At 40.3% G+C, this 26,871-nt stretch overlaps 2 protein-coding genes, 1 long non-coding RNA gene and 1 other non-coding gene across 10 annotated transcripts; 2 read left to right on the top strand and 2 right to left on the bottom strand.

Annotated features, from left to right (window-relative positions):
* Positions 1-10: 10 nt before the first annotated feature.
* Positions 11-13,913, bottom strand: LOC147181625 (polycomb protein suz12-B-like). Its single transcript, XM_086090847.1, has 16 exons — positions 13,013-13,913; positions 12,570-12,616; positions 12,401-12,465; positions 10,738-10,806; positions 9,384-9,433; positions 9,226-9,311; positions 7,432-7,684; positions 6,063-6,165; positions 5,869-5,977; positions 5,611-5,794; positions 5,431-5,525; positions 4,150-4,293; positions 3,910-4,067; positions 2,697-2,895; positions 2,413-2,492; positions 11-2,336 (listed from the first exon to the last, which is right to left on the bottom strand). The coding sequence occupies exons 1-16, from the start codon at positions 13,176-13,178 to the stop codon at positions 2,021-2,023; spliced, it is 2,124 nt and encodes a 707-aa protein (XP_085946973.1). The 5' UTR covers positions 13,179-13,913; the 3' UTR covers positions 11-2,020.
* A 1,032-nt stretch (positions 13,914-14,945) lies between these two features.
* LOC147181624 (uncharacterized) lies at positions 14,946-16,715 on the bottom strand. Its single transcript, XR_015096648.1, has 2 exons — positions 16,291-16,715; positions 14,946-15,655 (listed from the first exon to the last, which is right to left on the bottom strand). It is a non-coding gene; the product is annotated as an uncharacterized LOC147181624 (long non-coding RNA).
* On the top strand, positions 16,335-26,332 carry tsen54 (TSEN54 tRNA splicing endonuclease subunit). Of its 7 annotated transcripts, none has more exons than XM_086090772.1 (13): positions 16,510-16,602; positions 17,499-17,607; positions 18,239-18,397; positions 18,475-18,538; positions 18,700-18,783; positions 18,859-18,957; positions 20,889-20,941; positions 21,016-21,117; positions 22,186-22,621; positions 23,037-23,172; positions 23,887-23,947; positions 25,068-25,181; positions 26,100-26,332. In XM_086090772.1, the coding sequence occupies exons 2-13, from the start codon at positions 17,552-17,554 to the stop codon at positions 26,248-26,250; spliced, it is 1,515 nt and encodes a 504-aa protein (XP_085946898.1). In that variant the 5' UTR covers positions 16,510-16,602; positions 17,499-17,551; the 3' UTR covers positions 26,251-26,332. The 7 variants fall into 7 exon arrangements, with proteins under 7 accessions (XP_085946887.1, XP_085946898.1, XP_085946909.1 ...); XM_086090783.1 differs by having other exon boundaries at positions 16,520-16,602; positions 17,508-17,607; XM_086090752.1 differs by having other exon boundaries at positions 16,578-16,618.
* Positions 16,873-16,944, top strand: trnat-cgu (transfer RNA threonine (anticodon CGU)). The gene has a single exon. It is a non-coding gene; the product is annotated as a tRNA-Thr (tRNA).
* Positions 26,333-26,871: the final 539 nt, after the last annotated feature.

The following is a 26,871-nucleotide window of genomic DNA, read 5'->3' as shown; positions in this document are numbered from 1 at the left end:
GACTTGAAAGTATTAAAAAGATGTGCTCTTTTTAATAGAAAACAAGTTTGTAGCAGGCTGCTGGTACATGTTGTGCAAAATAATATTCTTGCCGCTATGTATGGCATGAGTCACACAAATAAACGCAGTTAGCGCATAGCCACGTCCAATGCTGAGCTAACATGAATGATGTCAAGAGTGAGGTTTCAATATCAAGAGTGGATTTTAGGTAATAAAACATTCTCAACTGGTATTTTTGTTCTTTTCTCTGAAAATGAATGATGGGACCAGCAAGGGTGGGGGAGAAACAAATGTTCTGGAAGAATGCAACATTAAGGCACTTGTGCTCAGTGCTGGCTTCACTATTGATTTTGGACTTGGATTTTCTGCTGACCACTCAAACTAAAGATTTGATGTTAAAGTTTGGCAAAAGGCAACATCGGCTCAGAGGGAACAAAACAGATTCTGGATCAGATCTTAGCGAGAAAAAACAAATGCAAAACCGTTGAACGAGACATGAGAAGCTCGGCAAGAAGAAAAAGATGATCTCTGATGTCCTGATAACATATTGCTATGTTCGAGTTGACCCAGGTTAGACTCAAACGGAACCTGCATTCCTCTTTGGTGTGTTTCAGGACAAAATTCTACAGTTTTTGGAGAACAAACCTGAAATTTTGATCAGGAATTTGTTCATCTTAACATTCCAAAAATCAAACAAAAAGTCCACTTTGTGTTTCTGTGAAGGTTTTAAACTAACACCATTAGGAAGATGAACAAAATCATTTGTCTTGAGATAAACACAAAAACATGTTTGGTGTCTCCCTCACCCAGAAAACATCACATTTAGAGCTCTACAAGGAGTTGTGGTTGTCCTTCTGTCAGGAACAGGTGTCTCCTTGAAACAGAATTAGGCAAAAAAAAAAGAAAGAAGTAAATTAGATTAACGTTCCAACCAGAAAGTCTACTTTGCAATTCTGCAAAGATTTCTGGTCACTCCACCATGATTGTTCAGCCAGGACCAGGGACAAACTCTTCCAAGCCATGGGAAGAAGAGGAAACCATGAAGTCCTGTTGTCTCCAACCAGAATCAAAAGTTCAAACATTTGCTTATTGTTGCAAACAAAGCGTCTAGTTTCTGATTCTGCAAAGGTTTCTGGTCACTCCACTGTTGTTGGTTGGTCAGGAATGTGGACAAAGTCCTCAAGTCTTGGGATGAAGAGAATAACAAGAAGTTCTGAGGTCTTCTTGATCCACAATCAGTCATGACAAAGGGAAATTTTTAATTTTCTGGGGTCCAGAATTCTTCAGTCGTGACATCCTAAAAACCACAAAGGTAGACTGACAGTTCCAAACCCACAGTTCAGTTTGGAGTTTCTCGTAACTTGGACAAGGATTTGGGAAAGCAGGAACAGTGATGGTCTGGTCTCTCCTAGATCCAGAATCAGTCTTTGAGTGCTAAAAGTTGTCTTAACTCTTTTATAAAAAAAAAAATCAAATAAAATAAACTGTGTGGGATTTCTCATCACACCACACTTATTGGTCCGTTCACATTTACAACCAACATCAGGGACATGGAACGTTTGCTTACGTTTTGGGGTGACAAAGAGGAAAAAACATGATTCAGAATTATTATTTTTTTGTCTTAAAGACCGGAATGGCCCCAAAACCGGATTGAAGGTTTAAAACCCGAAAGTTAATTTTGGGGTTTCTGCTAACATGGACAAAGTCCTCAAGTTTTGGGATAACAAAACAAGAAAACGTGCTGTTCTGGTGCCTCCTTGATCCAGAATCATTTTGGAGCTCAGAAGGTTAGGCCAAAGGTTCCAAACAAAGTCAAGTTTGGGCTTTCTGGTTGCCCACCCCAACAAAAAGGTCAGTTAGGAACATAGACAAAATCGTCAAGGTTTAGGATAGACTGGAAAACAAGGCTGTTCTGGTGTCTCTGCGAGCTACAATTCTTACAAGTCTTGATGGCCCAAATCAGCATGGAGCCTCCAAACACAAAGTTCAGTTGGGGTTCCGCCATTGGTCGCGTTAAAACTCAGTTCCGACTCTCCTGCCACCTGGAGGCGTCTTCAGACTCGGACGGCTCCTGGTCTGTGTCCATCTGAGACTCCACCGCCGTCTCCCATTCTTCCTCCTCCTCGTCTTCCTCCTCCGGGTGTTTGTCCTTGTGCGCCGCCGCCTGGAGTCGGGCCATGGCCCTGTCGATGGTTTTGGTGGTGACCAGGTTGAAGTCGTGCATGCTGACCAGGTGCAGCAGGAAGTTGCGGCGCAGGTTTTGGCGCACGAGGTGTTGGCAGTGCAGCTCGGTGAAGAGCAGGCAGGCCTCATTCATCTGGTGGTCGGCGATGAAGCTGCGGGGGGAAAAAATATGTCGTGAGCGCAAGATGGCGGCGAGCATAGTAGGTTAACGTTAACTTGGGTACAAACCCATGTTTCATGACGTGAAGGTTCCACAGCTTCATGATCTCCTTTTCGCCCTCGTTCACGTCCGTGAAGTCTTCGATTTGCTGCAGGTGTGCAAGAAACACCACCAACACACACACACACACAAAAACCCATCAATGGACAAATTCAATCACCTCTATTGATCGGCACAATTAATCGCAACTCATTCAAGCCCAACTAACGCTGCCTAAACTACGCTTCCATTCATTCAAACAACATCCGGCATGATTGCCGATACTTTTGCGTCATATCGTTGTCGTAGTAACCTTGACGGTCTTCTCCTTGAGCCAGTCGGGGTCCCTCTCATCCTCGCTGTCCACGTCCATCTCCTGCGGCGGTCTGGGCACGCAGCTGTCGCTCCTGAAGTACAGCCTGTTGTGTCCGTTCACGTACGACCTGAGACGCTCGTGCTCGCCGTCCTCGCAATCCAAGAACTCGGACAGACTCGGCTTGCTGCGCTTGGGCCTGGACCGACATCAGACATTTACCATAAAAGTCCAATCGCAGGTAGGGGGGGAGTCGCACGTCTTAGCTTTCAAGAAAGTGCCAAGTTACTGAAGTGACATACATTTTCTATTTTTTTTTTAAGTGGTAAAAAATCTTCTTTTTTTTTTTTACTAACACATTACAACATAAGACAAGTATAATGGCATTCAAACATACAAAACAAATATTTCTGATTGTTCCCTCTGTTGCTGAAACAATTACTAAGACAATGTAAAAAGAGTCAAATGATCTGCCTGTAATTCATATCTTTAATCGGTGGAAGAGACCAAAAATAAGTTATTTTATTCACCATTTATTCATTTAATTAATCAGCCAATGACGTGCATGAGGAAGTTACAAGACAAGCTATAGTTCAAACAATTTAGCAGTTCCAAAACCCAGAACGAATTTTCTCAAATATTCAATCATTTATAGAGCAAATACAGGATGGAAGTCATTGTCTGATATTATCATGAATACACAAGCCAAGTACACTTTCAAGAAGAAGTTAAAAGAAGGTGTAATTACTAAAGTTGCAATAATAAAGGAAAGTATTTAGTGGGGTGGAAAAGTAGGTTACAATATGTAAGGAAATAAATTTTGCACTGAAAATGTGATATTGAATGCATATGGGTTGTTCTTTTGTTTGATGATACTTTTTCATCATGGTGTCTTATTTTGTACTGATTAGTATTGTTATTTTATTTCATTATTAATAGTGTTTTTATTCATTGTTTCATTATTTATAAACCATTAAATGGTTATCTGAATGTTATTCTGTCAAATATTGGAATCAGCATCAGTCTAAAAAATAAATATATATATCCATAACGTTTGGGCCCTAGTTCATACTAAGCCATCTTTGTTAGTAGATGTCACAAGATGATGTCAAAACACTACTTTTGTCTATAAATAAAGCTCCAAACTCACGTCAACTGTTTGCTGCCACCAAAACGATAACTTATGTATTTCTCTATCATGTAACTGGGGTACCTGCAGACCAGGACACGAGTGACGGCCGCCCTCTTGACGGGTCCGTTGCGGCTGAAGGCGAATCCCGGCTGGCCGTGGACTTCCTGAGGGTTCCCCGCGTACGAGACGCCGTGGCTCTCATTGACGGACACCTCGATCTTGGCTCCCTTGGGGTGGGGCTGCACAGCAGCAACATTGACCAGCGGTTAGCCACATTTCCATGAGGTGGTTTATTTAATTGGGGGAGAGGCATCCACCCACCACATAGTTGAAGATGAAGCGCGAGTGAGACAGTTTGAGGTGTTTGATCAGACTGTACAGCTTCCTGCAGTTGAGAGTGCACCAAGGACAGTGAAGGTCGTCTCTGGCCTCAGTCTGCTGACGACTATTGTTGTTGTACTGGAACTACAGACAAAACACATGCATGGTAGAAACTACTAACTAGTCAGGTTTACCCGGTAGAACATGACATGTACTGACGCTCACCTGGTAGGAGGTGAAGGCTACTGATAGGTAAGTTTACTCATAGCTTACCCAGTCAAGGTCAAGTTTAATCGCTGGGGGTGAAGTTTACTAGCAGTTTTCCTTCTCCTTTACCATTAGTTTACATGCTAGAAAATGTAGCTTTACTTGTAGTTGACCTGGTAGAAGATGAAGCTTACAAGGAGATGATCTGGTAGAAAGTGACATTTGTCATGTTGTAGTCAACATGGTAGAAGGTTAAATTCATTGGTGGTTTACCTGCTAAAAGTTGTAAGTTTGCTAGTAGTTTGGTTGAAGGCAAAGTTGACTAGTAGCTTACCCAGTAAAGAAGAGTTTTAATAGCAGTATACTCTGTAGAAGGTGAAGTTATCCGGAAGAAGATCAAGTTTACTCGTGGTGCACCTACTACTGTCATGTTCACTACTAAAAGGAGATGAAGTTTTAAAATATTACCTGGTAGAAAGTAAAAGTTTACAAGTAGTTGATAGTAGAATATTGTGTTTACTGGTAGTTTAGATGGTGAAAGTAAAGTTTACTTGCTGTCCATCTGATAATAATAATAATAATGCATCAGCTTTATAAAAGTTTACAATTACTAGTTCTTTACCCAGTGGAAGGTAGAAGTTAACCATACTTTATTTGGTAGAAGACATACTTTTATTTGCAGTTTACTGTACCTGGTTGAAGTTGATTGGCAGCTTAGCTTGTAAAAAAATGAAGTTTTCATTGAGGGTGATTTCATAGTTGGTTTAATAGCATATTTAGATGGTAGAAGATGAATTTTAGTCGTAGTTCACCTTGTTGAAGGTGACGTTTATGGGTAGTTTACCAAGTAGAACTTAAGGCAAGGTTTTCTAGTAGTTTATCCACTAGAAGGTGATTACTAGTTTAAGTGTTGTTTAATCAGTAGACGACGTAATTTACTAGTTGTTTACCTGGTAGGGGTATAAGCTGATTCATAGATTACCCTGAAGGCAAAGTTTTAGTTGTACTTTACCTGGTCCAAGGTGATTACAACTAGTCATTGACCTGATATAATATGTTTTATTTGCACTTTACCTGGTAGAAGATGCGTAGTTTGGGTCGAGGTTCTGCTGGGACATGTTCTCTGGTTCTGGTGTGGATTTTGTCTGAGTCGATGGTTTCTTTCACAGCTGCGTGCAAACATGTGGCCAATCAGTCCAAAACCTTCTACAGCCTCCTCACATGATCATCTTGTTAATATCTTGAGGGTCTCACCCTGTGTGGCGTGTGCCGCGTTCCTCAACGTGTTGGCTGCTTTGCTCTCCCGGTTGGCGTCAGAGTTGCGCGTTGCCAAAGGTTTGGCAACGGGAGCCGTAGAATCGTCGCAGACGTCGCTGGTCCAACGCAGAGTGAAGTGAAGGGTCGGACCGTCACAGAACGCCTCCAATGGAGGCATGTGCTACACACGCACACATAACACCACTAATTTTCTGACAATCACACCCACACAACACGCACAAAAAACTCCCTTACCTTTGTGTCCAGTATTGTTTCCCATGTTGCCGTCATGTTGTTTAGAGGACACAGCTGTGTTAATTCTTGCATTGAAACTTCGTAGTCGCCATCCAGCAGTTGCAGACGTCTGAAAACGCACAACATACATTCATTATATTGACATATTTATGTATAATAAACAAACATTTCGTGTGTTTGACTTTGTGCATCACCTGTTCTTATCAAAGACCATCATCTGCGCCACCAGCAGGCTTTCTCCGTCCTCCCTGACGGGGGCGCTCCGTCTCTTCTTGTCCAACGATTCCTCAGACAACTCTGGATTGGGAAAATAATTTCTAACATCTTCCTTCTCACTCACTTTTTGTGCACAATGGAATTAAAATCTGAATTTGGATTTGTATGACAAAAATGGGATACAATTGGAAATGGGATTGTTGTATATCAAATTTGAAATAAATTGGAAATGGTATTGAGAGATGAGGGAAAAAAAGATTAAAATCATGTTTTTGTGAAATATTAAAATGTGAAAAAGACTAATTGGAAATAGATAATAATAATAGTAATAATAATAATAGCCAAAAATCAGATTTTAGTTAAAAAGTAAAACAAAATAAAAATGCTAACAATCAGACCTTTGTGGGGGATTGGATTTCTGTGAAAAAGTTCAATTATAATCATGAATAAGATTTTTCTGGGAAAAAAATAAATACAAATCAGAAAACTGATTTTTGTGGGAAGGGGGGGGGGGGCTTGAAATAGTATTTCTGCGACAAACAGTGCTCAAAATCAGATTTTTGCGAAACACTAATTTAATTAGAATTTTTGAGAAATAATTTAAAATGTTTTTTGGGGGGTAAAGCTGCAAATCCGATTTTTATGAAAAAACTATGCTTAAAATTAAACTTAAAAAAATAATAATAATTGGTAAATAGTATGCACAGTAATTTCTGGACTATAAGGCGCACCTGACTATAAGCCGTGCTAGCTAAATTTGGGGAATACTCGAGTTTGCTACACATGTAAGCCGCACCTGACTGTAAGCCGCAGGTGTTTTAATGTTACCGGACCGGGTTCCCGCTACTTTCTTTTCCATAATGAGGGTGCAAATGGTCTCGCTCTGTCTCTCCTACTGTATTTGGCCTGACGCTCTTGCTCTGCCTTTATAATGCGCCCCCTTGTGATCTGATACATAAGTCGCACCTTTGTATTAGCCGCAGGGTCGAATACAAGTAAATATAATTATATAGCGCTACACCATATGGTGGCCAAAGCGCTTTATAATGCCTCACATTCAAACGCCAGTGGTCGGCTGCTGTCATGCAGGTCCATTGGGAGCAAATCGGGGTTCAATGTCTTGCTCAAGGACACTTCAACATGGTCACAAGAGCTGAGAATCGAACCCACAACCTCACAGTTGGGAGACGACCATGCTACCACTGAGCCATGCCACGCCGATTTGAATAGTATTCTTTCTGAAATAAATCTTTTAAAAATCTGATTTTTTAAAATGTGAGATGAGATTTGTGTGTGTGTGTGTGTGTGTTTTTTTTTTAAAGTCCATCCGAATGTTTCTGTGCTGACCTCTGTGGTGGCGCGCCTCTCCATTTGCACGTCCATTGAGGGGCAGCCCGTGGTCATATCCGGGCTGTGACACTCTGAAAAGCAGCGAGTAGGACTTGACCAGGTGTGAATGGCTGGCTTCAAACTCACTGCTCGGGACCAGCAGGTACGGAAAGCTTCCGGAATGTCCCGGACCGCCAGCAGAAGTCACGTCTGGGTTGAGTGGAACTTGCTTCTTTCCAGCTGGAACCTGCTTGACCGGACAGCTCACATCCTGGAAAGGAAGGCCCATACTCGTGTTAATCAAGCTTGACTGATTCAAGGTTAGTCAAACTTAAGCAGAGCTGTTTGTTTTAGTGTCTCTCAATAGTGAGCACACTCCCACACTTTTTTCATGGGATAACACTGAAGAGATGAGACTTTGCTACAAATGTAACATACTCTGTACACGTCATGATTAATAGTACAGTGTTCCCTCACTATAACGCGGTTCGCTTTTAGTTCAATTTTCAATGCTTTTTTTTTTTTTACAGTAATGTACGTATTTGATCAAATTTATGAAGGTTTGAACATTGAGAATGTTTTAAACAAGAGAAAAATGTAAGAAAATGTAAATGCCTCAATGAGAAGTGTATAAACTGTGGTGAGGGGTTTTAGAGCCTTAAAACATTCATAATAAATGGAAAACATAAAGCTAACTACTTCCCAGATTTAATTTATTGCGGGTATTTTTTGGAACCTAATCCCAGCGGAAAACGAGGGAACACTGTACAACTTTACTGTTCCCTTAACATAGCACACAATCATTAAGACCCAAAACACTGGCAACAAAAGTGAGTACACCCCTAAATGAAAATGTCGCAATTGTGCCCAGTTAGCCATTTCCCCTCTGGTGACTACTGACTCATTCATGTTACAAGATATCAGGTGTGTTAAATTTGACATTATTTGGTGAGGGTTCATAAAAAAAAATAAAAAAAAAAGTATAAAGCATGACAAACGATAACATATGCTTTGCAAATTTGACTAAATTCTTTGACTTAAAGTTGGGAGCATACTTATGTTAGGCAGAAAATGAGAGTGGGCCAACTAAATTTTTTGTCATTTTTAAATTAAATGCAAAAATGATGAGACTTTGCATATTCTTCTGATGAATACTGGTCTAAATGAAGGTTTGTCCTTTATGGCACCTAGCAATTAGCCCTTGACCTGAGTCATCAGTACAGCACCAGAACAACTCCCATTTGCAATATGACCACACTCATGAAATGAGGCTTCACCTCCTGCAAAAACACCCCCGAAAGTCGGGTTTAGAGAGTGAGAGAAATCATAAAGTAAGTAGGGCTTCTGATTGGGAGTTAACGATGATTTTGTCATTTATCATTTTTTGTGGCACACTAACATTTTAAGGATGTTTGGACTTGGACCACTATTGCACCATATTCCTAATCCCAAACGGGGTCCAATTTATGAAACTGAAGATGACATGACAGTGCCTCAGTTATGGATAAAAGTGCAAGCAAAATAACTGAATATCAACATCCAATACGAGTCAAGTCCAAAATCATATTTGGTAAAATGCCTGTCTGAGGAAAACAACAATCTCTGTATAAAAAAAAAACTATATCCAGAAGACGCAAACATTTCTATATCAATCCCCAGATTTTATTCAAGTCTTAAAACTTGAGATCACTCTCCTGCAAAATGACAATTAAATTAGCCCACTGTGGTTCTCAGTGGCTCAACTAGGAATGAAAGAAAAAAAACTTCATTGATTGGTTGACTTGATTATTTGATGACATCATCCCACCTCACCTTCCTCCTCTTGTGACAGACTTTGACCAGAAAAACCTCCAGAGACACAGAGTTCTGCTCGTTCTCGCAATCCTGAGACGGTTGCCCTGGCCACAACAAAAAGCAACAAGTCAACCAGTGAACTGGCGGGAACGAGAGCAAATGGGATGCAAACTTACCTGATTTGTGGAAGAAGCCAGTGAAGGTGAGCTGCAGATTGGGCGCCAAGCTGGTGAGAAAAGCGCATTGAGTTGGGCAGATTTGCATTCATGCAAGTCAAGAAATTTCAACATTGCGCATATAAAAGAAACTCACCTACGGCAAAATCCACTAGCTTAATGCTAACACATAAAATGCCAAACTTGATATGCTAACAAATAGGTGTGTTAGAAAAAAATCGATTCTGCAATATTACAGCGCGCAATTCTCTAATCGATTCGAAATGCGGCTGAATCAATTTTTAAACGTTTTTCAAAAAAACTTCTTAATTAGGTTAAGATTCAAACATTAAGCATGGAAGAATGTTATATTAATGGAACATTAAGCCTTAATATTTTATTTCAGTGCTGTTCAAACATGAAACAGACTGCAAACTGTTTGTTAAATGCAGTGGCTCATTTATGAGCCAGAATTTTCAGATAAATAAATTTTCATACAAAACTTAGTGTACAAGTTTACTGATTATTATTTTCCAAATTTGAGTAAAAAACAAAAACAAAATAATCAATTTATAGATTCGTATCGGGATTGATCGGTATCGAGTCGAATCGTGACCTATGAATTGCGATACAAATCGAATCGCCAGGTACTAGGCAATTCACACCCCTACTAACAAACAGCATCTACAGTATGTGGCGGTGTTAAGCAACTGATATCTGAACACATCAACACATGTAGATAGACATGTGCTCACCCGCATATACAGCACAGTATTCTCCACCCTCTGAATCAGTTGAAACTCGTGATTGTGTCCAGATGACTGCATTATACTGCCCCCGGTGGCCAAGTCGTGCACACCAACAGACACCGCAATCAATAAGCTTTTTGAAGCACAAACTGATTCTAATTATGCTATATTAACTTTTAATAAAGTAAAATATTAGAATTATTAATAAGAAATATTAAAGGAACTTTGCGATAAAAGTGTTTTGCGTTAATACAGGCAATTAATACAACTCACATCACACTGGCACCACTGGATTTATAATTTCTTTATAATAAATGAAACAATTATTTAATACAAAAATTACTTTAAAAAACCCAAACAATTTTACTAATACTTTATCGTCATTTTTTTAACACATTGATTAACTAATTACAAAAAAAACCTTAAATTAAACGCAAGTAAAAATTTGTATGTAAAATCTTTATTTATACTTATTGAAGAGTGAGTTACAGTGCAACTTGCATCGTGGCCAAGTGGTGCAGTGACCAACCAGAAACAATGGAGCCACAGTGGAACAGACATGATCCCCTCCCAAAATAATCAGACCAAGTCAACATGGTTGGACCTTGGCGGAGGTCTCTTCTTACCCACGTGTCTCTTGGTCTCCTTGCATCTTTTCCACTCTGAAGAGCAGGTCGTCCACTTTGGAACTTTTCCTGGGCAAACAAACGACACGTTAGCAGCAACAACAACATTTGGAGATCTCCGCTAACGTGCACCTTGTTGTCACCCGACCGAGACATCTTTTGTCCTAATAACACTGTGGAAAAGGGATGAAAGAAAACACACCGAGCGACATGTCTGAAATCGGCTGAACTGGATGTTCGCGGGATGATCACATGATTTTCAGCTGATTGGTATCGGCTGACAAAGACGAGACATAGCTATTTTCAGAATTTTTCTTTTGTTAAAAAAATAACAAAAATCCCAAAGTCCAAACATCTTTCAAAATACACACATACAGATGTACTGTACATGGAGATAGACAATGCGCTAATATTTGACTGAACATTATATTTGTTGTTTTTTGTCTTTCTACATGTTTTGCTGCATCACTTGTTGAAACAATTGTTGCCTGCAGGTCCATAACGCGCTAGCGACCCCAGTGAGGAAAAGCGGTATAATTTTTTTATTTATTTTATTTAAAGAATGAACACTGCGACACTGATACTATTTGTTAGCCTTGCATTGTTTATTAGCATTAAGCATTACCATGGCGAAGTTGTGTGCTAATGTTTTATGTAATTCTCCTTGCTTTATGTTTAGTTGTAAACCTCAAAAGGGATTTGAATTAAACAGGCAGAAGGCTTTTCTTTGAAGATTTGTTCACTTTCAAACAGTTCATCATTGTGAAGCAACTTGAATTGAGTCCGCTACAATCCCTAGCGTTACTGTCTCAAATTTTTGTTCATAAAAAATTAATAAATAAGATTGGCCGAGCTATGTTAGGTTCGTATCTTGAAAACAGGAAAGTCAGGTCATTTGTAAGTTTAAGTGAAATTTCTGTTATTTGTCTTATTTATTTGCTTCAATTAGCATTTGTAACTCCTCAATAAAGTGCTCTGACAGGACATTATATACTAATCATTTAAAATACTGACACGTGTTTTTGGAGGCTATGTTGGGGGGGGGGGGGGGGTTGTGCAGTCATGAGGTGACAAAATGTGATGACAACTTGAGCCTTAGGTCATATTACAGTGTGAAATATGATGAGTGCTGGCCAAATACTTTTTTTACACAGAGAAAAATGCATGCACACATTTGACCATTATTTGTGTATTTCTTAAGAGACTATCACTGTGTTTTATAGTGTGCAGCTGCTTCCTGAGGCTCTCACATACTTAGGTATTATTTTCAAACACTTTTAACTGGTTGATTTGTTGGAGATGCAAAGACGGCCTGTGGAGTTAAGTGAAAACACCTGTGCAGACCTAATGTGAAGCACTTGTATAGCACGAGTCAGAAAACACTTCAGGTTTGTGACTGTAGTTTGCACTTTCATTGGCAACTAATTGCATGCGGAAGGAAGTGAAAGTTGAACCGCTGCTGTCTGACAAAGAAGATGATACACGTATCAAAGTGAACAATGGAGCTCAATTGCCAGAGGATAAACACTCAGTCTGTGTGGTAAAATAATTAGTCCAGGTGAGCATGTGATGATAGCAAAAACAAACAAACACACAAAAAAAACTTTGGATTTTCAGTAAAATAAAAAGGAAACCAATTAAAGCAACATTTTGTGGTTGTTACCTCTTGCCTTTCTTCCTCGAGTTCCTGTGTGACATGTACGTGAGAGTCCTGTGTAGGAATATGGGCTAAAATTGGAAAGGAAAGAAGGATATTGTTAGAGTAATTCCATGTCAACAATTTTTTTTAATGAACCCTAAAAAAATACTGTAATGTGTCACGAAAAACTCACAGAGATCAAGTTCCTGGTGCGGAGGAACCTGTAGATTTGGGTCGGTTCTGCAACCCAAGCCGCCCCCACCAAAAAAAATTACATTTATTGTCTATAACATCAACAGTTTGAGATTTCTTACTTTGTAACTAAATTGTTAATTCGTGTCATTTTGGCTGGAATATTATAAAGTACAGTACTTCATTCTTTTTCATGTTTAAAAAAATTTAACTAATGAAATATTTTTAGTAATGTCAATAGAAACAACACAGTTTGATGAAATGTTAGATAAAGAAATGATTGAAAAAGAAGATATGATGGTGGTGGTGGTAGTAAAATAGTCCAAAGCAGAGCTTATGGGTAAAGCACGTTCATTCCCTCCTCCATTTATGTAATCATCACTTCCAACAAAACCACAACAAACGTGTTTAACGAATTAAGTAACTTATGACGTTGAAACTCACTCTCGAAGGCCTGCAGGAACAACTCGTGGTCGGCTTGGACGAGCTGCATGTTGGGCTTCTTCGCGTCGGAAGAGGACAGCGAGTACAGTCCATTCGCCCTCGCCCCTGACCCACCAGAAGTCACCGGCTGGCCTCCAGCCGAGGTGCCGTGCCTGTGTGGAGCCATCCGCCGGAACCAGGGGATCTTTTTCGGCTTTTGCTTGTTAGGAGAGAAAGAAACTTGCCTGTTTTCTTTGTCAAAAAGAAGGGGGGGGGGGGAAGAGTAGCGGCGTCTCCGGAAAAGGCTGCATACAATTAAACACAGCTGCGGGGGCTTTTAATTATCAATATTATTTTTACATGTCCAAGCGAGACCCCAGAGAGGCGTTCCGGCGCGGTTTAGTTAAAAAAGACGGCGGAGAGGCTCCAAATGCGGGAGACGAGAGCCACCCGACGCCGCCGCTCGGTAGCTAACTTCCTTAGCCCGGCTATCGAGCACGAAGCGACTCTCCGCCCTCGCCATAGAAAGAAAAATAGGAAAAACGACAATTAATTAAAACACAGACACGCGCGCGCATTTAATGCACATTGAGTGAGGTTTAAGTTTACAATTCCAAACTAATTTCTGTAAATCGTTAATTGAGCGCCTTTTGCCAACTTGAGGTATCACTATCGCGGCAAGTCAGAGCAAAAATAATCAGTTTTCCGGTTAGAGTTTTCAAGACAAAAGTAATGATTGCTATCAATACGCTCTATCGTGTTTTTCGTACAAACAACTTGTTTATCTCATAATAAAACGTAATAAATGAATATTAACTTATTTCTACAAATCCAATTACAATTAATATGTGCTATTATCTAGTCAACTCATTACTTTTATTTTGGCGACCGATAACTCTATTCCCTTTTCAAAACCTTACATAAAGCTGGCTAGAACGCGTCCACTTTTTATACGCATTGAAAGATCCCGCCTTCCGAGTGCTCAAGCCAATCACCCCACTTGTTTGTGAAACGCGGTCATTTGATTGACGGGAGCGTTCGCCTTTTCAAGACATTAAAGAGGCGTTTATGATAATATCGCGGGTTTTTATGTTACTTATATAGAGGTTTTAGAAGTTTTAAATGTGAATACAGTAGCGCGTGTGGGAGGACAGTTTTAATAACCTGGCAATAGCCAGATTGATATTGTGATTCACTCAAGGGTGTTCTCTACAATATCAATCTGGGACTGCTCCAAGGTGATTTACTTGGGAAAGGCGGGACATTCTGTACAATACTTCGAGCTGATTGGACGACGCGGCATCGTGCACGTTTGTTTTGACCAATCACGACCACGGATGAAAATGTCTTCGTTCTCGTCATAGGGAAAAAATAAAAGCACAAACATATTTACCAGCTAAAAATGCACGAAGCGCCTCTCGCTGTTCAGCATTAAACAAGGAAACGGTGAGTAATTATGCAAGAACAGAATTAATTGCAGCATCCATTCGTCCATGTTAGGTTTGTTTGCCCCGCCGTTGGCGCTGGCTTCCTGGTTTCATCACAGATGCATATCAGGCCCAAAACACAATGTCGCTCTGCGATTGGTCCGAACCACATCGGTGGAAATCAACAGGCTCGGAACAAGATGTATTCTCTGGAGTTTGTGAACTCACAAATACCTCGAGAATTCAGCTTGCAGAGCAAGGTTAGAATTTTAAGGCTGAAACTATACAACTTTTCTTCTGCTTTATCCATTTGTATTATATGCATGCAGTGTTTTACATGATATGCATCATGTGGATTGTGTTGCAATACCTTTACGAGTTTAAATTGTTTTAATAAGTTAAAATTTTTGTGTGTGAGAGGGGTATTTTTAGGCTTAAACTGTATTTATGTGGTCTTTTTATAATATTTTAATGCCTTACAAGGTAAACAATGTGTTTGTACATTACAAAAGAAACAAAATTAATAATTAATTTCTGATTAGCTTTTATTATTCGAACATACTCCCTTTTAAAGTAGCCATCCATGTTAGTCGTTTGTCACAACAACATAATACACTATTGCACTCTACAGAGAAATTACATAGTTAAAAATAAACAAAAACACAAAAAACAACAGAAAAATCTAGGCAAGAAGTTGCAGCTTGACTAACTTGTTGGTCAAATGTGTGACGAGCTGCATTTCTAACTCGTAATAAAATCTTCAAAATTACCCGACATTTCTTTCTTATCTTGCCTGGGAGGTAGGCAGATAGATGTCATAGCAGCAAGAAGACTAATCAGTGCACTTTCTGTCTCGGCATTGGCATGTAAGTTAGCTTAATGGAGCCTTGGGTGGCAAGTCGTCAGTCGCACAAGTGAAAATCAGTAACAGTTAACACACAAAACAACAACTTTGGTCCGTTCCGTTGCCTTTCAGTCATCGTGAGCGTGCACAGGTCATCTTCATTCTCATCAGTGCTTCCTCCACAGGATGTACGTCATGAGCAGGATGAGGCCCGCCGACAGGCCCGCGATGACAAACTGGTGTATGGAGAGCACGTTCTCCAACGTGTGGATCCTCTCCTCCATGGCGCTGGTATGGAAGTAGTCGTAGATCCCCGCCGTGATGCTCCACAGCGCCCACACGGCGTCTAACACCAGCGGCATCGCGGACAGACTCTGCGGTTACGTGGTGCCTCTGGAAGAGACATTTTGCTAAATAGGCCAATTTCAACCCTAATGATGGTGCAATTATGCTGTAATACTCATTTTATGTATAGAAGTGCCTTAGATACAAGTTTAAAGGGATACTTGAATGACTCATTTCACCATTTTTAGCAGTAAGAAGTTATTCTTTTGTCTATAATCAATTTGATAACTTCAATTTTTTTTCCATGTACAAGTAATACATTTAAAAACACATGTCGCCACTTGCTGTCGACTGAAAATGACATCACATGTGCTCAGGGCTCAGGTAAGGACCAATCATGGCTCAGTTTGCAAATGACCAAACTAAGAAAACAGGTGTCCCAATTATTTAGTAGACGCTACCCCCGCTTTGCTGGATTATGTGTGAAAAGCACAAGCAGATAAATGTTTGGACCTATGTTAATGCTCAAGTGCGGCAATTAAGCAGAAACTGTGTGAAAGGCCCCTCTATGTTGCATTATTTGGAAACTACGGGTTGTTAATGATGCTATTATGTGATGCACTGCATTTTAGTTTAGCGAGAAGTTAATACAATCATCGCTTCGCCTTCCAACATGTTGATAAGCTAACCCGTTAGCACTCAACAAGCTACCACGACTCAAAACAATAACAAATATTACTCACCACATCCGCCGACTTCACTCCTGATTTTCCCGAGGGTGTAACGCAGCCTCCCCACCTCCCGACGAGATGAGCAGGCAGCGTTCAAGACATCACAACTCGTCCAGAGAACAGAGCACTTTTCTCTGGACGGACATCGCCCTTCCCGGTCCCGAGGAGCTCCTACAGCGACGCCTTTCTTTTTCCGGGTGTGTCATATGACATAAATTCTCCTCCTCCAATGGCGAACACGCTAGCGAAAAAGCTAGCTAACGTGCTAAGTACGATCGAAGCTTTCAGGCCTGTCACTCAAAGGCCACTAAAAAGCGCCATACGGTGAGACTTCATCTAAGTAATTTTCCGATTTATATTCTTCATCGTTTCTTATTTGAGTCCTACTTTGGATAGTTGGTGGAGGGAGGGAGAACACACAACCAGAAATGTTAGCGTAGCGTTGGCAAAGTAGGGGTAGTGTTTACAAACTGTCGTTTCAAGCAACGTTTCTTGTGCTTTACAAAATCTAGATATTTACCAAATTTAGATATTTACAAAATCTGAATATATTCTGACGTAAAAAACGTAATATGAGGCTGTTCAGCACTGCCAGGCGCGGTGGCCAAGTGGTAAGGCGTCGGTCTCGTAAACCGAAGATCGCGGGTTCGAACCCCGTCCGTGCCTAGGACGTTGTATATACTGAAAACTTTTTAATGGAAGAGACGTTCTCTCTCGCCGATCTACAATATGAAAAACAGTTAAAATGTCCGAAGATCAAAGCCCCTGTCATTCAAATAGAAATAACGTTTTTCTCCAGTAGAGGTCAAAAAGCTTCTTGTTGTCCTAGTTAATTAATAGGGAATTGAAAAGCAATGACTCATACTGACGCAACTACTTTGTTGTAGTGTTATGTACACTCGATACGCCAGGTTTCATTCAAAGCTGTAGCCCCACAACTTGCACAAGTGACAAATCCGTCAACCACGATCCCCTTTATCGAGCCATAGTAACGAGATTCCTTGAATGCGAGGGACACTAAAACCTAGCGGGCCAGCGGCGGACCAAAACATGGTCGGTGCAGGTAAACGTTGACACATTTAAATGAATAAAATTGTGATTTATCATCATACAATGAACATCTTTCTCGCGTAGTAGTTTAGAGACTGTTTTATGGACATATCATTGGACTGTGTGAAACTGTGAGTCATTCATTCTAACCGTGATTTGTCAAACGCAAGTGGCACTAGGACCCAGAAAGGAAGGAAGTGCGCGAACGCTTGACCTCACCAAGATGGCGGACGAAAACACGGACAAGACCGAGCCAAAGTTTTACAGCGAAGTTTTAAGGTGCACTTTCGTTTTCGTTAGCGCATTTAAGGGAATTAAGTGGTGATTATAAATACATTAATCGCTTACAGGTTATTTTATATGAATACTTTTGGTTGTTTGTATTTATTTATAATCCAGCTGTTTACACGTGTTTCGTAGTTGATTTATTTAAGCTAACTATACATGTAGGGTGCGTAATACACAAACAACCAGAGGGAACGTACTGTGTGTTTATAAGTTGTTAATCATATTATATATGTATGTGCGACCTGCGGCAACACGCTTCTCTTGTCAACGAGCTAATACGTCACTGTGCCTTGTGTAATTTAATTCCACATAAAGGTTACTCGAGTTGCACAATCAAATGTAATAAAGCGACAAGTGTAACATTTATGCGAAAAACAGATGAGCAGCAGATACAGTTTCACAATGTTTTGGCAAGAAAGGAGTGAAGCTCTTCACCTAAGTTAGGTGTTTCCAAACCACAAATATCCAGGTTACGTTGCACTTGTTCAACTACACATGATAGGCGTGACGGCGCTTACTCATACATATAGACCAGCCGAGTTATGTTAAATTGTCTACCTAACCTATATCAGACAGCCCAAGTATGTCATTTGTTTTGAATATTTCAATTTTCTCATTTCAGCCCTTCTGAGCTGTTTTCAGCCCGAACCCGGAGCCACAAGATCCCGGTCCGTGGCCAAAAAGATTTCTACCCGGATGACTCAGAGGAGCAGCGTGAGCGTCTGGAACAAAGCCTGAGCGAACATTGGAGCCTGGTGTCGGAGGAGCGAGTGGAAAAGCTGTGAGTGGACACGCAAACATAATGATGCCTTCGTTATGTGTCACTTGTCTTTTATGGTGTTTAATTTTCTTTTGCAGCAGTAACCTGGTGAAAGGTGTGTGGATCCCCAGTGAGCACATTGTGGAGCTTAAGTCTCCAGCGGTGAGTGTCGAAGCTTCATCTCCTCCACCCTTTCTCATTCTGTGTTAGGTACCATTTATACAGAACAGCTACAAGTGAAGAGTTGTAATAAATACCGGCATTAACAGGCAATGTGAAAGGGGCTTTTATCTCACTTGTGTGTTCATCTCACGGTATTATAGGGCAAGTTCTGGCAGACGATGGGATTCTCTGCCGGTGGCAAGCAGTACCTCCTCCCCGAAGAGGCGCTCTATCTGATGGAGTGTGTGAGTGGCACCTAAAGCACCATGCATCCCTTTTTTGCCTCCCGCACCGTGGCTTACTTTGCCGTTGTGTATCAGGGCAATGTGCAGGTGTTCTACCAGGACCTCCCACTCTCCATCCAGGACGGTTTTGAAAGGTTTCTGTCTTCTGATACCGTGAGCCTGCAGCAGTATCAGGTGCAAGCAAAAGTGCTCATAGCAACCCTTGTGTCTTACTCAAAAGTTCTAACAAGAATGTAAACGCACAAACAAAATGCTATGTAATCATCATTCATCAATGGGTTATTTTCAGACTTGCTGAAAACTACCATTTAAAAAAAAAAGAAGAAGAAGGATTTTAACCCTTTCAGTGCCAGTTTTATTATGTGCCAGTTGAATTATTGAGTTGAGTTATTGAGTGTTTATTACCAAAAAACAAAATTAATTATATAACAAATAGCATGATGGGGCTTTGATGGCGTTAGTCTTGGATATGTCGAAGATTAGCAACAAAATTCAGTTCTGCATTTGTTTTTTTTGTTTGTACTTACAGTGGTGCCTTGAGATACAAGTTTGATTCCCTTCATGACCATGCTTGTAGCTCAAAAGATTTATACTGTATTTGACATCATTATTATATTCCCCATTGAAATGAATGTAAATGAAATTTTGCAACCCCCGCCCCCCAAAAAAATCTAAAATGCGTCTGTTTTAGAAAAATAAATAAATAGAATCAAAAATCTTTGTAGTCATATGCAAGCATAACAAAATTTAGTTCCAGCAGCTTTCGGCACATAGTATACAATACCAAACTAAAAACTAGAGCTGCGGGCAGCTATAAACGGCCCTTGCAGCCCGGGCCACTTTGGGGTACTTGCACATTGGGGTACGGGCACGTTGTGTACTGGCACATTCAAAGCCAAATTCCTTAGAAAATGGCATAATAAACCTTTACATATTGATTTTTTTTGTGTTCAAAGGTCAATGAGTTTTGATCAATATTAAAACCCTCAAAAATCAGTTGAAGAAAAAATGTTGAAGAAAGTTGAAGAAAAAATGCTTTAAAAAAACAAACTTGCCAGTAGGTGGCACTAGCAGTACGAATAAGTATAAGTTTGTAGATGTCTTCAGGCCTGGACTCTCATCAAATGTGTCAAATTTTGAGAAGATAGGATCATCTGGGTCAAGTTAACGCACCGTAACGGCCACGCCCTTTGGCGAAAAGTTACAATAATCGGTGTGGAGCATGAGAAACATCTTAAGGCTTTCAACTGGATCCCTCAAATGTACTTGCACAGTAGATAAAAATGTAAGGTATGACATTTCTTGTCACCACAAGGTGGCGCTACATGTATAACCAACTATTACCGTATAGCTGTTTTCAGGCCGTAACTATTAAGATGCATGAGAAGTTTGCGATTTATTGGAGCTTTTATAGCGGAGTTATTAAGCATTTTCTCTTTTTTGATGAAGAAAATATTAAAGGCAAAATTTGAGGTCCCGCCCCCGTCACCCCATATAGTATTTCAAAGTCAAGATTTTTTACCCCAGTTGTTGTCCCAGGTCTTGAGATGTTACATGCCAAGTTAGAAGTCAATCGGATGAAAACTGTTGGCAAATGGGCAAAAAGAAGGACCACAGTGAATGTGCAAAAACGGGCCAAAATTGGACATTCAAAAATTCATAGCTCACTTCCTGTACATTTTAGTATATGGCTTCCAATGACTTTTGTGTGTGTCTTGGGACGCTTCACGTGCCTGCCAATTTTCGTAGACCTCGGTCAAACGTGCCGGGATTGGTGCATATTTTTCCACGCTAGGGGGCGCTATATGTTATGTTGTTATGGCAACTTCATAATATCACAATTTTCTCCGAGCCCAACGAGTGTGCAAAGTTTGGTGAGTTTTCATAAATGTTTAGGTCATTTTCGGCAAGTAGGTAAAAAATGTGCTAACTATATAACAGATGTTACCGTACAAGAAAGTGGATAAGACAAAACAAAACTATAAATTCCCACAAAATTTGACGCAACAAGCCTTAACACCGCCGAAATGATCACCAAATTGATAAAAAGAAAGAAAAGTAAAATGCCAGTGAACACCTTTAACTCCTCCTTTTCCCTCCCCAAGGTGTTTGGGCATCTGAAGAGGCTCGGCTACGTGGTGCACAGGTTCGATGCCAGGTAACGGGGACAAGATGGCTGAGCAGTGAGGTATTTGAGGTCCAGACATCAGCATGCTTTTCTGTTTGTCTTAGCTCAGAACCGTCGTCTTACGCCAGGCAACTCAACTTGCAGCAGTCACGAGGTGGAAGGACGCTCAAGAGGAAGCGCAGCGACAGCCCTGTCGCCACTTGCAGGTGTCACAGCTAGAAAAAAAGAAAAAGTGTTTTGTTTTTTTAACAGCTTGTCAGGCAGTATCCTATTGAGTGTGAATTAATTGATAGCCCCCCTGCTGGCTTTACTACTACATGCTAGTTGGGCCTGAAACGTACTCTTTCTGGTATCTGGTGATATTCACTCCAGCAGTGAATGAAAGTAGAAATCTTAACTATCATTGTATTGAAGAAAAACTAACTTTTCTGCTTCCTGTTTAGGCAGCAAGCTTTAGGTTTCAGTTAAACGTGGCCCATGCTGGTTTTGGGTGCCTGACAGTCCATCAGACGAGTAAACATTTAAAACCACACCAAGTTTAATTTAGCTCTTTTTGTTCCCAATTGTTTCATAACAGCCTATCTTAGCAGCAAGCTAGTTGAGTCGGAATTAAATACTGCTGCTTTCAGTTGACGGTCTAACAGACATACCAAGTAAAAACCTAAATATTAACTCATTCACTCCCAGCCATTTTCACTGAAGCAACCCCCTTCGCTCCCGGCTGTTTTACTTGATTTTGACTGATATTGCAAAGCCCACAGAATATTGTTCTATTGCTATAAAAACATGGAACCTATCAATACAAAGATTAGAGTATCATCTTTCATCAAGAAAAAAAGTATTTTTCTATGTTTCCGTTTTGCAGCAATTAGCATTAGAATATAGCTAAGTTTCATCATTATTAACAAACCTGTTTAAAACAGTGGGGCCAGCCTTTTTGCAACATGGCCCTGGTTGATCTTTTATACTCTGCAGCTACCTGCTGGACTTTTTTGTAATAATTACATTTGCTTTAAGCGTTCTCTTCAGTTCAGAGGCAGCATTGAAGTCTTGTGTATGCTCTAGCATAAAAATACATAAAAACGTATATGAATACGTTTTTCGGACCATGGCAATATTTAAAATAGAACGCTTTTATATGTTTTTGGGAGCAAATGAGTTAAATAACCATCACATTTAAACAATCTTGTTTGATCATGTAAAAAAAAAAAATCAGCTGTCCGTAGCCAGCGAGCAAGTAGGGTTTGAATTCTATTTTTGTTTTTTAAATCTAGCCATAGCGAAGCACACATATTGCCCGCTGTGAAGAGAAAGGAAGCAGAAGAAGATCCAACACCTCCCGAATCTCAGCCGATGTCCTCACCAGGCACCTTGGGGCCGCAAAGCCCCTCGGCAGATTCAAGCGGTGGCCGACCTTGGTGGATAACGGACCCTCTTGCGGGCCATGAGTGCAATGAACATACCTGCCATCCTTCCTCAAGCTGGGATGACTCCATCGTGTTCCCTGATGTGGCCTCAGTGCGCAGGCACACCAGCTGCTTGACCTCTCCAGACCCATCTCTGCTGCCCGGTGGTCTGACGGTGGGTGAGTGTGACGTCAGACCGTGGACAAGGAGGATTAACCAGCGGGAGGTGAAGATGTCTGCCAAGGACAAAGAGAGGGAGAGAAAGAATCACAGGAGGAACAGGGGTGTCAACAGAGATAAAAAGGTGTGGAGTGGGCTTGAAACCCTATTCTCAAACCCTAACCTAGGCTTGAAACCATACTTTAAAATCCTTTTCATAGTTTATTACCTTAATATGAGTTAAAAATCCAAATTTGATTTTTAGTTTGAAAACTTAACCTAAGCATGACGTCCTAACTTTGACATCCTAAAAACGCAGTCTCAAAACCCTCATGTGAAATCCCCATCTTTGTTTGAAACCCTAATTTGAAAATCAATTCTTAATTTAAAACTCTATCTCTGGCTTCAAGCCCCACTTTGAATCAGACTTGAAATCCTAATTTTAAATCCTAACGTAGAATCGAAAGCCTGTCTTGAAACCCCAATATGAAATGCCCACTTGTTTAAAATCCTAAACTTAGCGTGAAATGCCATCACTATCTTAAATTCCTCATTTCAAGGTGCAACAGTGCCGAAACTGGGCCGAGTATCATCAGCTTTTGGCGAGCCGGCAAAGGAGAGACTGCGGACGTCCGGAACACTTGTGGAAGAGGGAAGTTACTCCTTTACATGACCACACCCAACCCATCTCCACAGGTAGGCCATCTAACCATGTGACGTACATTCACGTCTAATTTGGTATTCTAAAATTCATTTAGCAACATCGATTAAGTTACACAAGTTTTTTTCAGTTGCCTGTTTAGGCAGCAAGCTAGTTAGGTTTCAATTAAATGCACCCTATTTTGTTTTTTGGCAACAGTCCCACAGATGAATCACCATGGTGTTAAATGTAAAAATGTTCTGCAAGCAGTTTGGGTCTAAATTAAATGTGCACCCTGCTGTGTTTGGGCGAGTCAGTCCAGCAGAGGAAAACATTGTATTAAATTTCAACACATTTTTGTAAGCTGTCTACTTAGGCAGTTAGCAAGTCACAATCTGAATTATATGCACTTCAGTTTCTGGTGACAATCAATCCAGCAAATGATAACATTTCAATACTTACTTACGACAGTTGCCTAAATGTGCCTGAATGAAATATGCTCACTGTTGGTTTTGGCAGCAGGAACAGACATAAACATGTTGATTCATTGTTTTTGCTTTTGTTTGTTTCCTCCAGCTGGCCATTTAGGCAGCAACCTACTTGGCTCTAAATGACAGTAGACACATGCTGGCTTTAGGTGACTGCCAGTCTAGCAGATGATAACCTACCTAAAACACCACTGTGTTTATTTTTTACTTCTGTTTTCATAACTGCCTGTTTAGGCAGCAAGCTAGTTGGATCTGACATCACTTTTGTTTTGTTACTTCCAGGTGAACTGCTAGACAAAATCAGTGTAATCAAGTCCACACATTTGCTTGAGGAAGCATCCAGGTATCAGCAGTCCTTCCACTAAGTCTACGTTCACACTGCAGGGCGTGATGCCCGATTCGGATTTATTTGGTAAATCCAATCTTTTTATGTACTGTTCATATTGCAAAAACAAATGCGACATCTAATGTAAACGCAACGCTCCCGTACTGCGACTCGCGTGCGCAAAGAGCTCACGTCGAGTGACATAAATCCAAAACAACGTCACGTTGCAGTGATCACGGAAGTAACCCGACTCGCAGCGTTTTACCGCCAGCCAAACCGCAGACGCCGACTGCGCAGAGGCAAGCGACTTTTATCAGTGTCATATGCAAATTTAGCTGTGCCAACGCACGGTACAGATCGGTGGACTGGTGGACTCGTTTCGCGGACGTGTTAGGAGTTTGATTCATATGTCTTGTCTGCATACATTATGCAAATTCAGCTGTGCGAACGCCCGCGTTCCTGGTTTGTGGACTGTTTTCACGCTCGTTCCTGGTTGGCTGCTAACCTCGGCTTCCCCGTGCTTGAACGTGCTGTTTACAAAAAGCAACAGAAATCCGTCGGACTTATTTTTTTTCCCATCTCATGTCACCAGAGTAACGAGGTTGGAAGAGGTAATATAAATATTTTGGGGAAATGAGGGGACACTCCTCGACATCCTTATTTCATTGAGAAGTCTACCGAAGATGACGTCATGTCATCGCCGTTTCCTGATGAACCGTCTGCAGGGCTGAATTTCTACTATCGCCACACATGTCAACTTTATGCTTCATGTTTCATGTTGTGCGATTAAATTAAAGACAAATAAAAATCTAACATTGTTACTCAAAACACCTTTGTATATATTCACAGACGTGTCAGTAGTCTCCTTTCCAAGCACTCTCTCCCGCCCGCGCTTTTGATGACGTATGAATCGGATGAGTGCTGATGAGAGTTCACAGTGCAGACGCATCGCATACATATCCGATTTATATCCACATACAAAAGAGGCCCAGGTCAGATACTTTTGAAAAAATCGGAATTGAGCTGCAGTGTGAACGCAGCCGTTGATGTTTCCTGTAAAAACAAAATGGATGTAGTGAGTCTCCTAATGGTTCATTAGACGGGACATAAATGGTCCACCTGCTCCACACTCTTTCAGGTTGAAGGCCTCAGAGGAGTGGAGGATTTGTTTCACTGTTTACCAACCCGACACGGTGGCTAACTTCAAGAAGAGCAACCCGGGCAAACCCTTTGCTCGCATGTGCGTGTGCAGGTGAGTTTACTTTATTATGATGGTTGTTTGTCTTTTTACATGAATACATCTTTTGTGTCTTGTGTCTGTGAATGGACTGTCAACACAAAACACATAAATGGTACGCAATTACATTAGGTGAAAAATATTAAAATGAGAAAAGAAATTCGAAACGTATACAAAATATTTCACATTATTTTTTATAAAATATTAATATTATAATACTTTTGAAAAATAAAGTATGTTCAACGCATATCTACAAATGACAATATGATATTAGAAACTACTGAAAAATATCAAATGAAAATATATATACTTTTTTTTTAATTTGTAAAAATAGTCTGTGGGAAATACTTAAATTCTACAAAGATGGTGGGGGGGAAAATGCGCCATTCTAAAGTTCGCTTTATTTTTCATGTACTATGTACTAGTATGTAATACTTTAGTCCAAAGCCACAAAATTGCAAAAATTTGCAAATGATCAAATATAAAACAATGCTAAACTTAAACAAAACTGAAAAAATATGAAAAGATAAAAAAAATACAACAAAAACAAATTAATAAAAATACACATGGAAAATAATAAAATATCAGAATATATATAAAAAAAAAATAAGACAAAAAAAATCAGAAAGATCAAAATAATTGGTAAATGGACTGAGCTTATATAGTGCTTTCTACACCATATGGTGATGTAAAGGTATATTTTTAACAATGATACAAAATATTCGACACGAATACCAAAAGATATAGTGTTAAAAAAAAAAACAACTGGAATACAGGTAGTACAAAAATCTGAAACAATACACTGCAAATACTTTTTAAAAACATGGGCACCTATCATTCTGTTCACTTTTCCCTTCCTGTATGTGCCCACTAGTTTTGTTCATGTCCAATTGTACATCACACTTATATTTGACCGTTCTGGTTTCGTTCCAGCTTCAGCGGGCCCGTTCCGGACTTGGCAGCCATCAAGCAGCTGAGCTTCCAGAGTGGTGATGTCCAGGTAGTCTTTGCCGTGGTGGATGCTGGTGACATCTCCTTTTACACCTTCAAAGACTTCCAGCTGCCCATTGACGTGTACCCATAACCCCCTTTGCCCACTCCCCTTCAGATTCAGTAAACATTTTAAAGTAAATGGTGAGAAAAAATAAAATATCTGTTAACCAAAATTGTAGACCTCTTGAAATGGTAGACCTTCTGTGTCTTTTGAGACATGACTTCTTGAGACTTTTTTTGCATGTCTATTTATGATGGACATGTCTACCAAATTTCATGCTGTTAAATCAAACTGGTTTTGGGTGCTGAGTTACAAAAAAAATGTATGGGTGCTTTGACTCCAAATAACCACTTTGAGCCGAATTGGCACCCCTGTGTCTTTTGGCTGCGGACACAGGCAGACGTGGGAATTTATTGAAATATTTCTTGTGGTGCTAAACATGATTGATATCTTTCCTATATCCCATTGTGCTAAGAGAATCTGGCTTTGGGTGCAGAATTTTTGCAACGTTCTCGGGATTGCATTGATCCTAAGATGGCTACTTCAAATGGAATTGGTAGCCCTATTGTGTATTTTTGGGGCATGCAAGACTTGTTGAGACTTTGTATGTTTGTTCAATATAGAGCTTACAAAATTTCATGTTGCGAAGTCAAACTCTGTTTTTGTGGATCAATTTGTTTTTTTTAAGCTGTGGTACTACTGTGACTTACG

Source organism: Leptonotus elevatus, chromosome 1 (genome assembly GCF_054856555.1).
Source record: "Leptonotus elevatus isolate MCC_2025b chromosome 1, RoL_Lele_1.0, whole genome shotgun sequence".
NCBI lineage: Eukaryota > Metazoa > Chordata > Actinopteri > Syngnathiformes > Syngnathidae > Leptonotus > Leptonotus elevatus.
The sequence above is the reverse complement of the archived record's forward strand: the minus strand, read 5'-3'. Positions and strand labels throughout refer to the sequence as shown.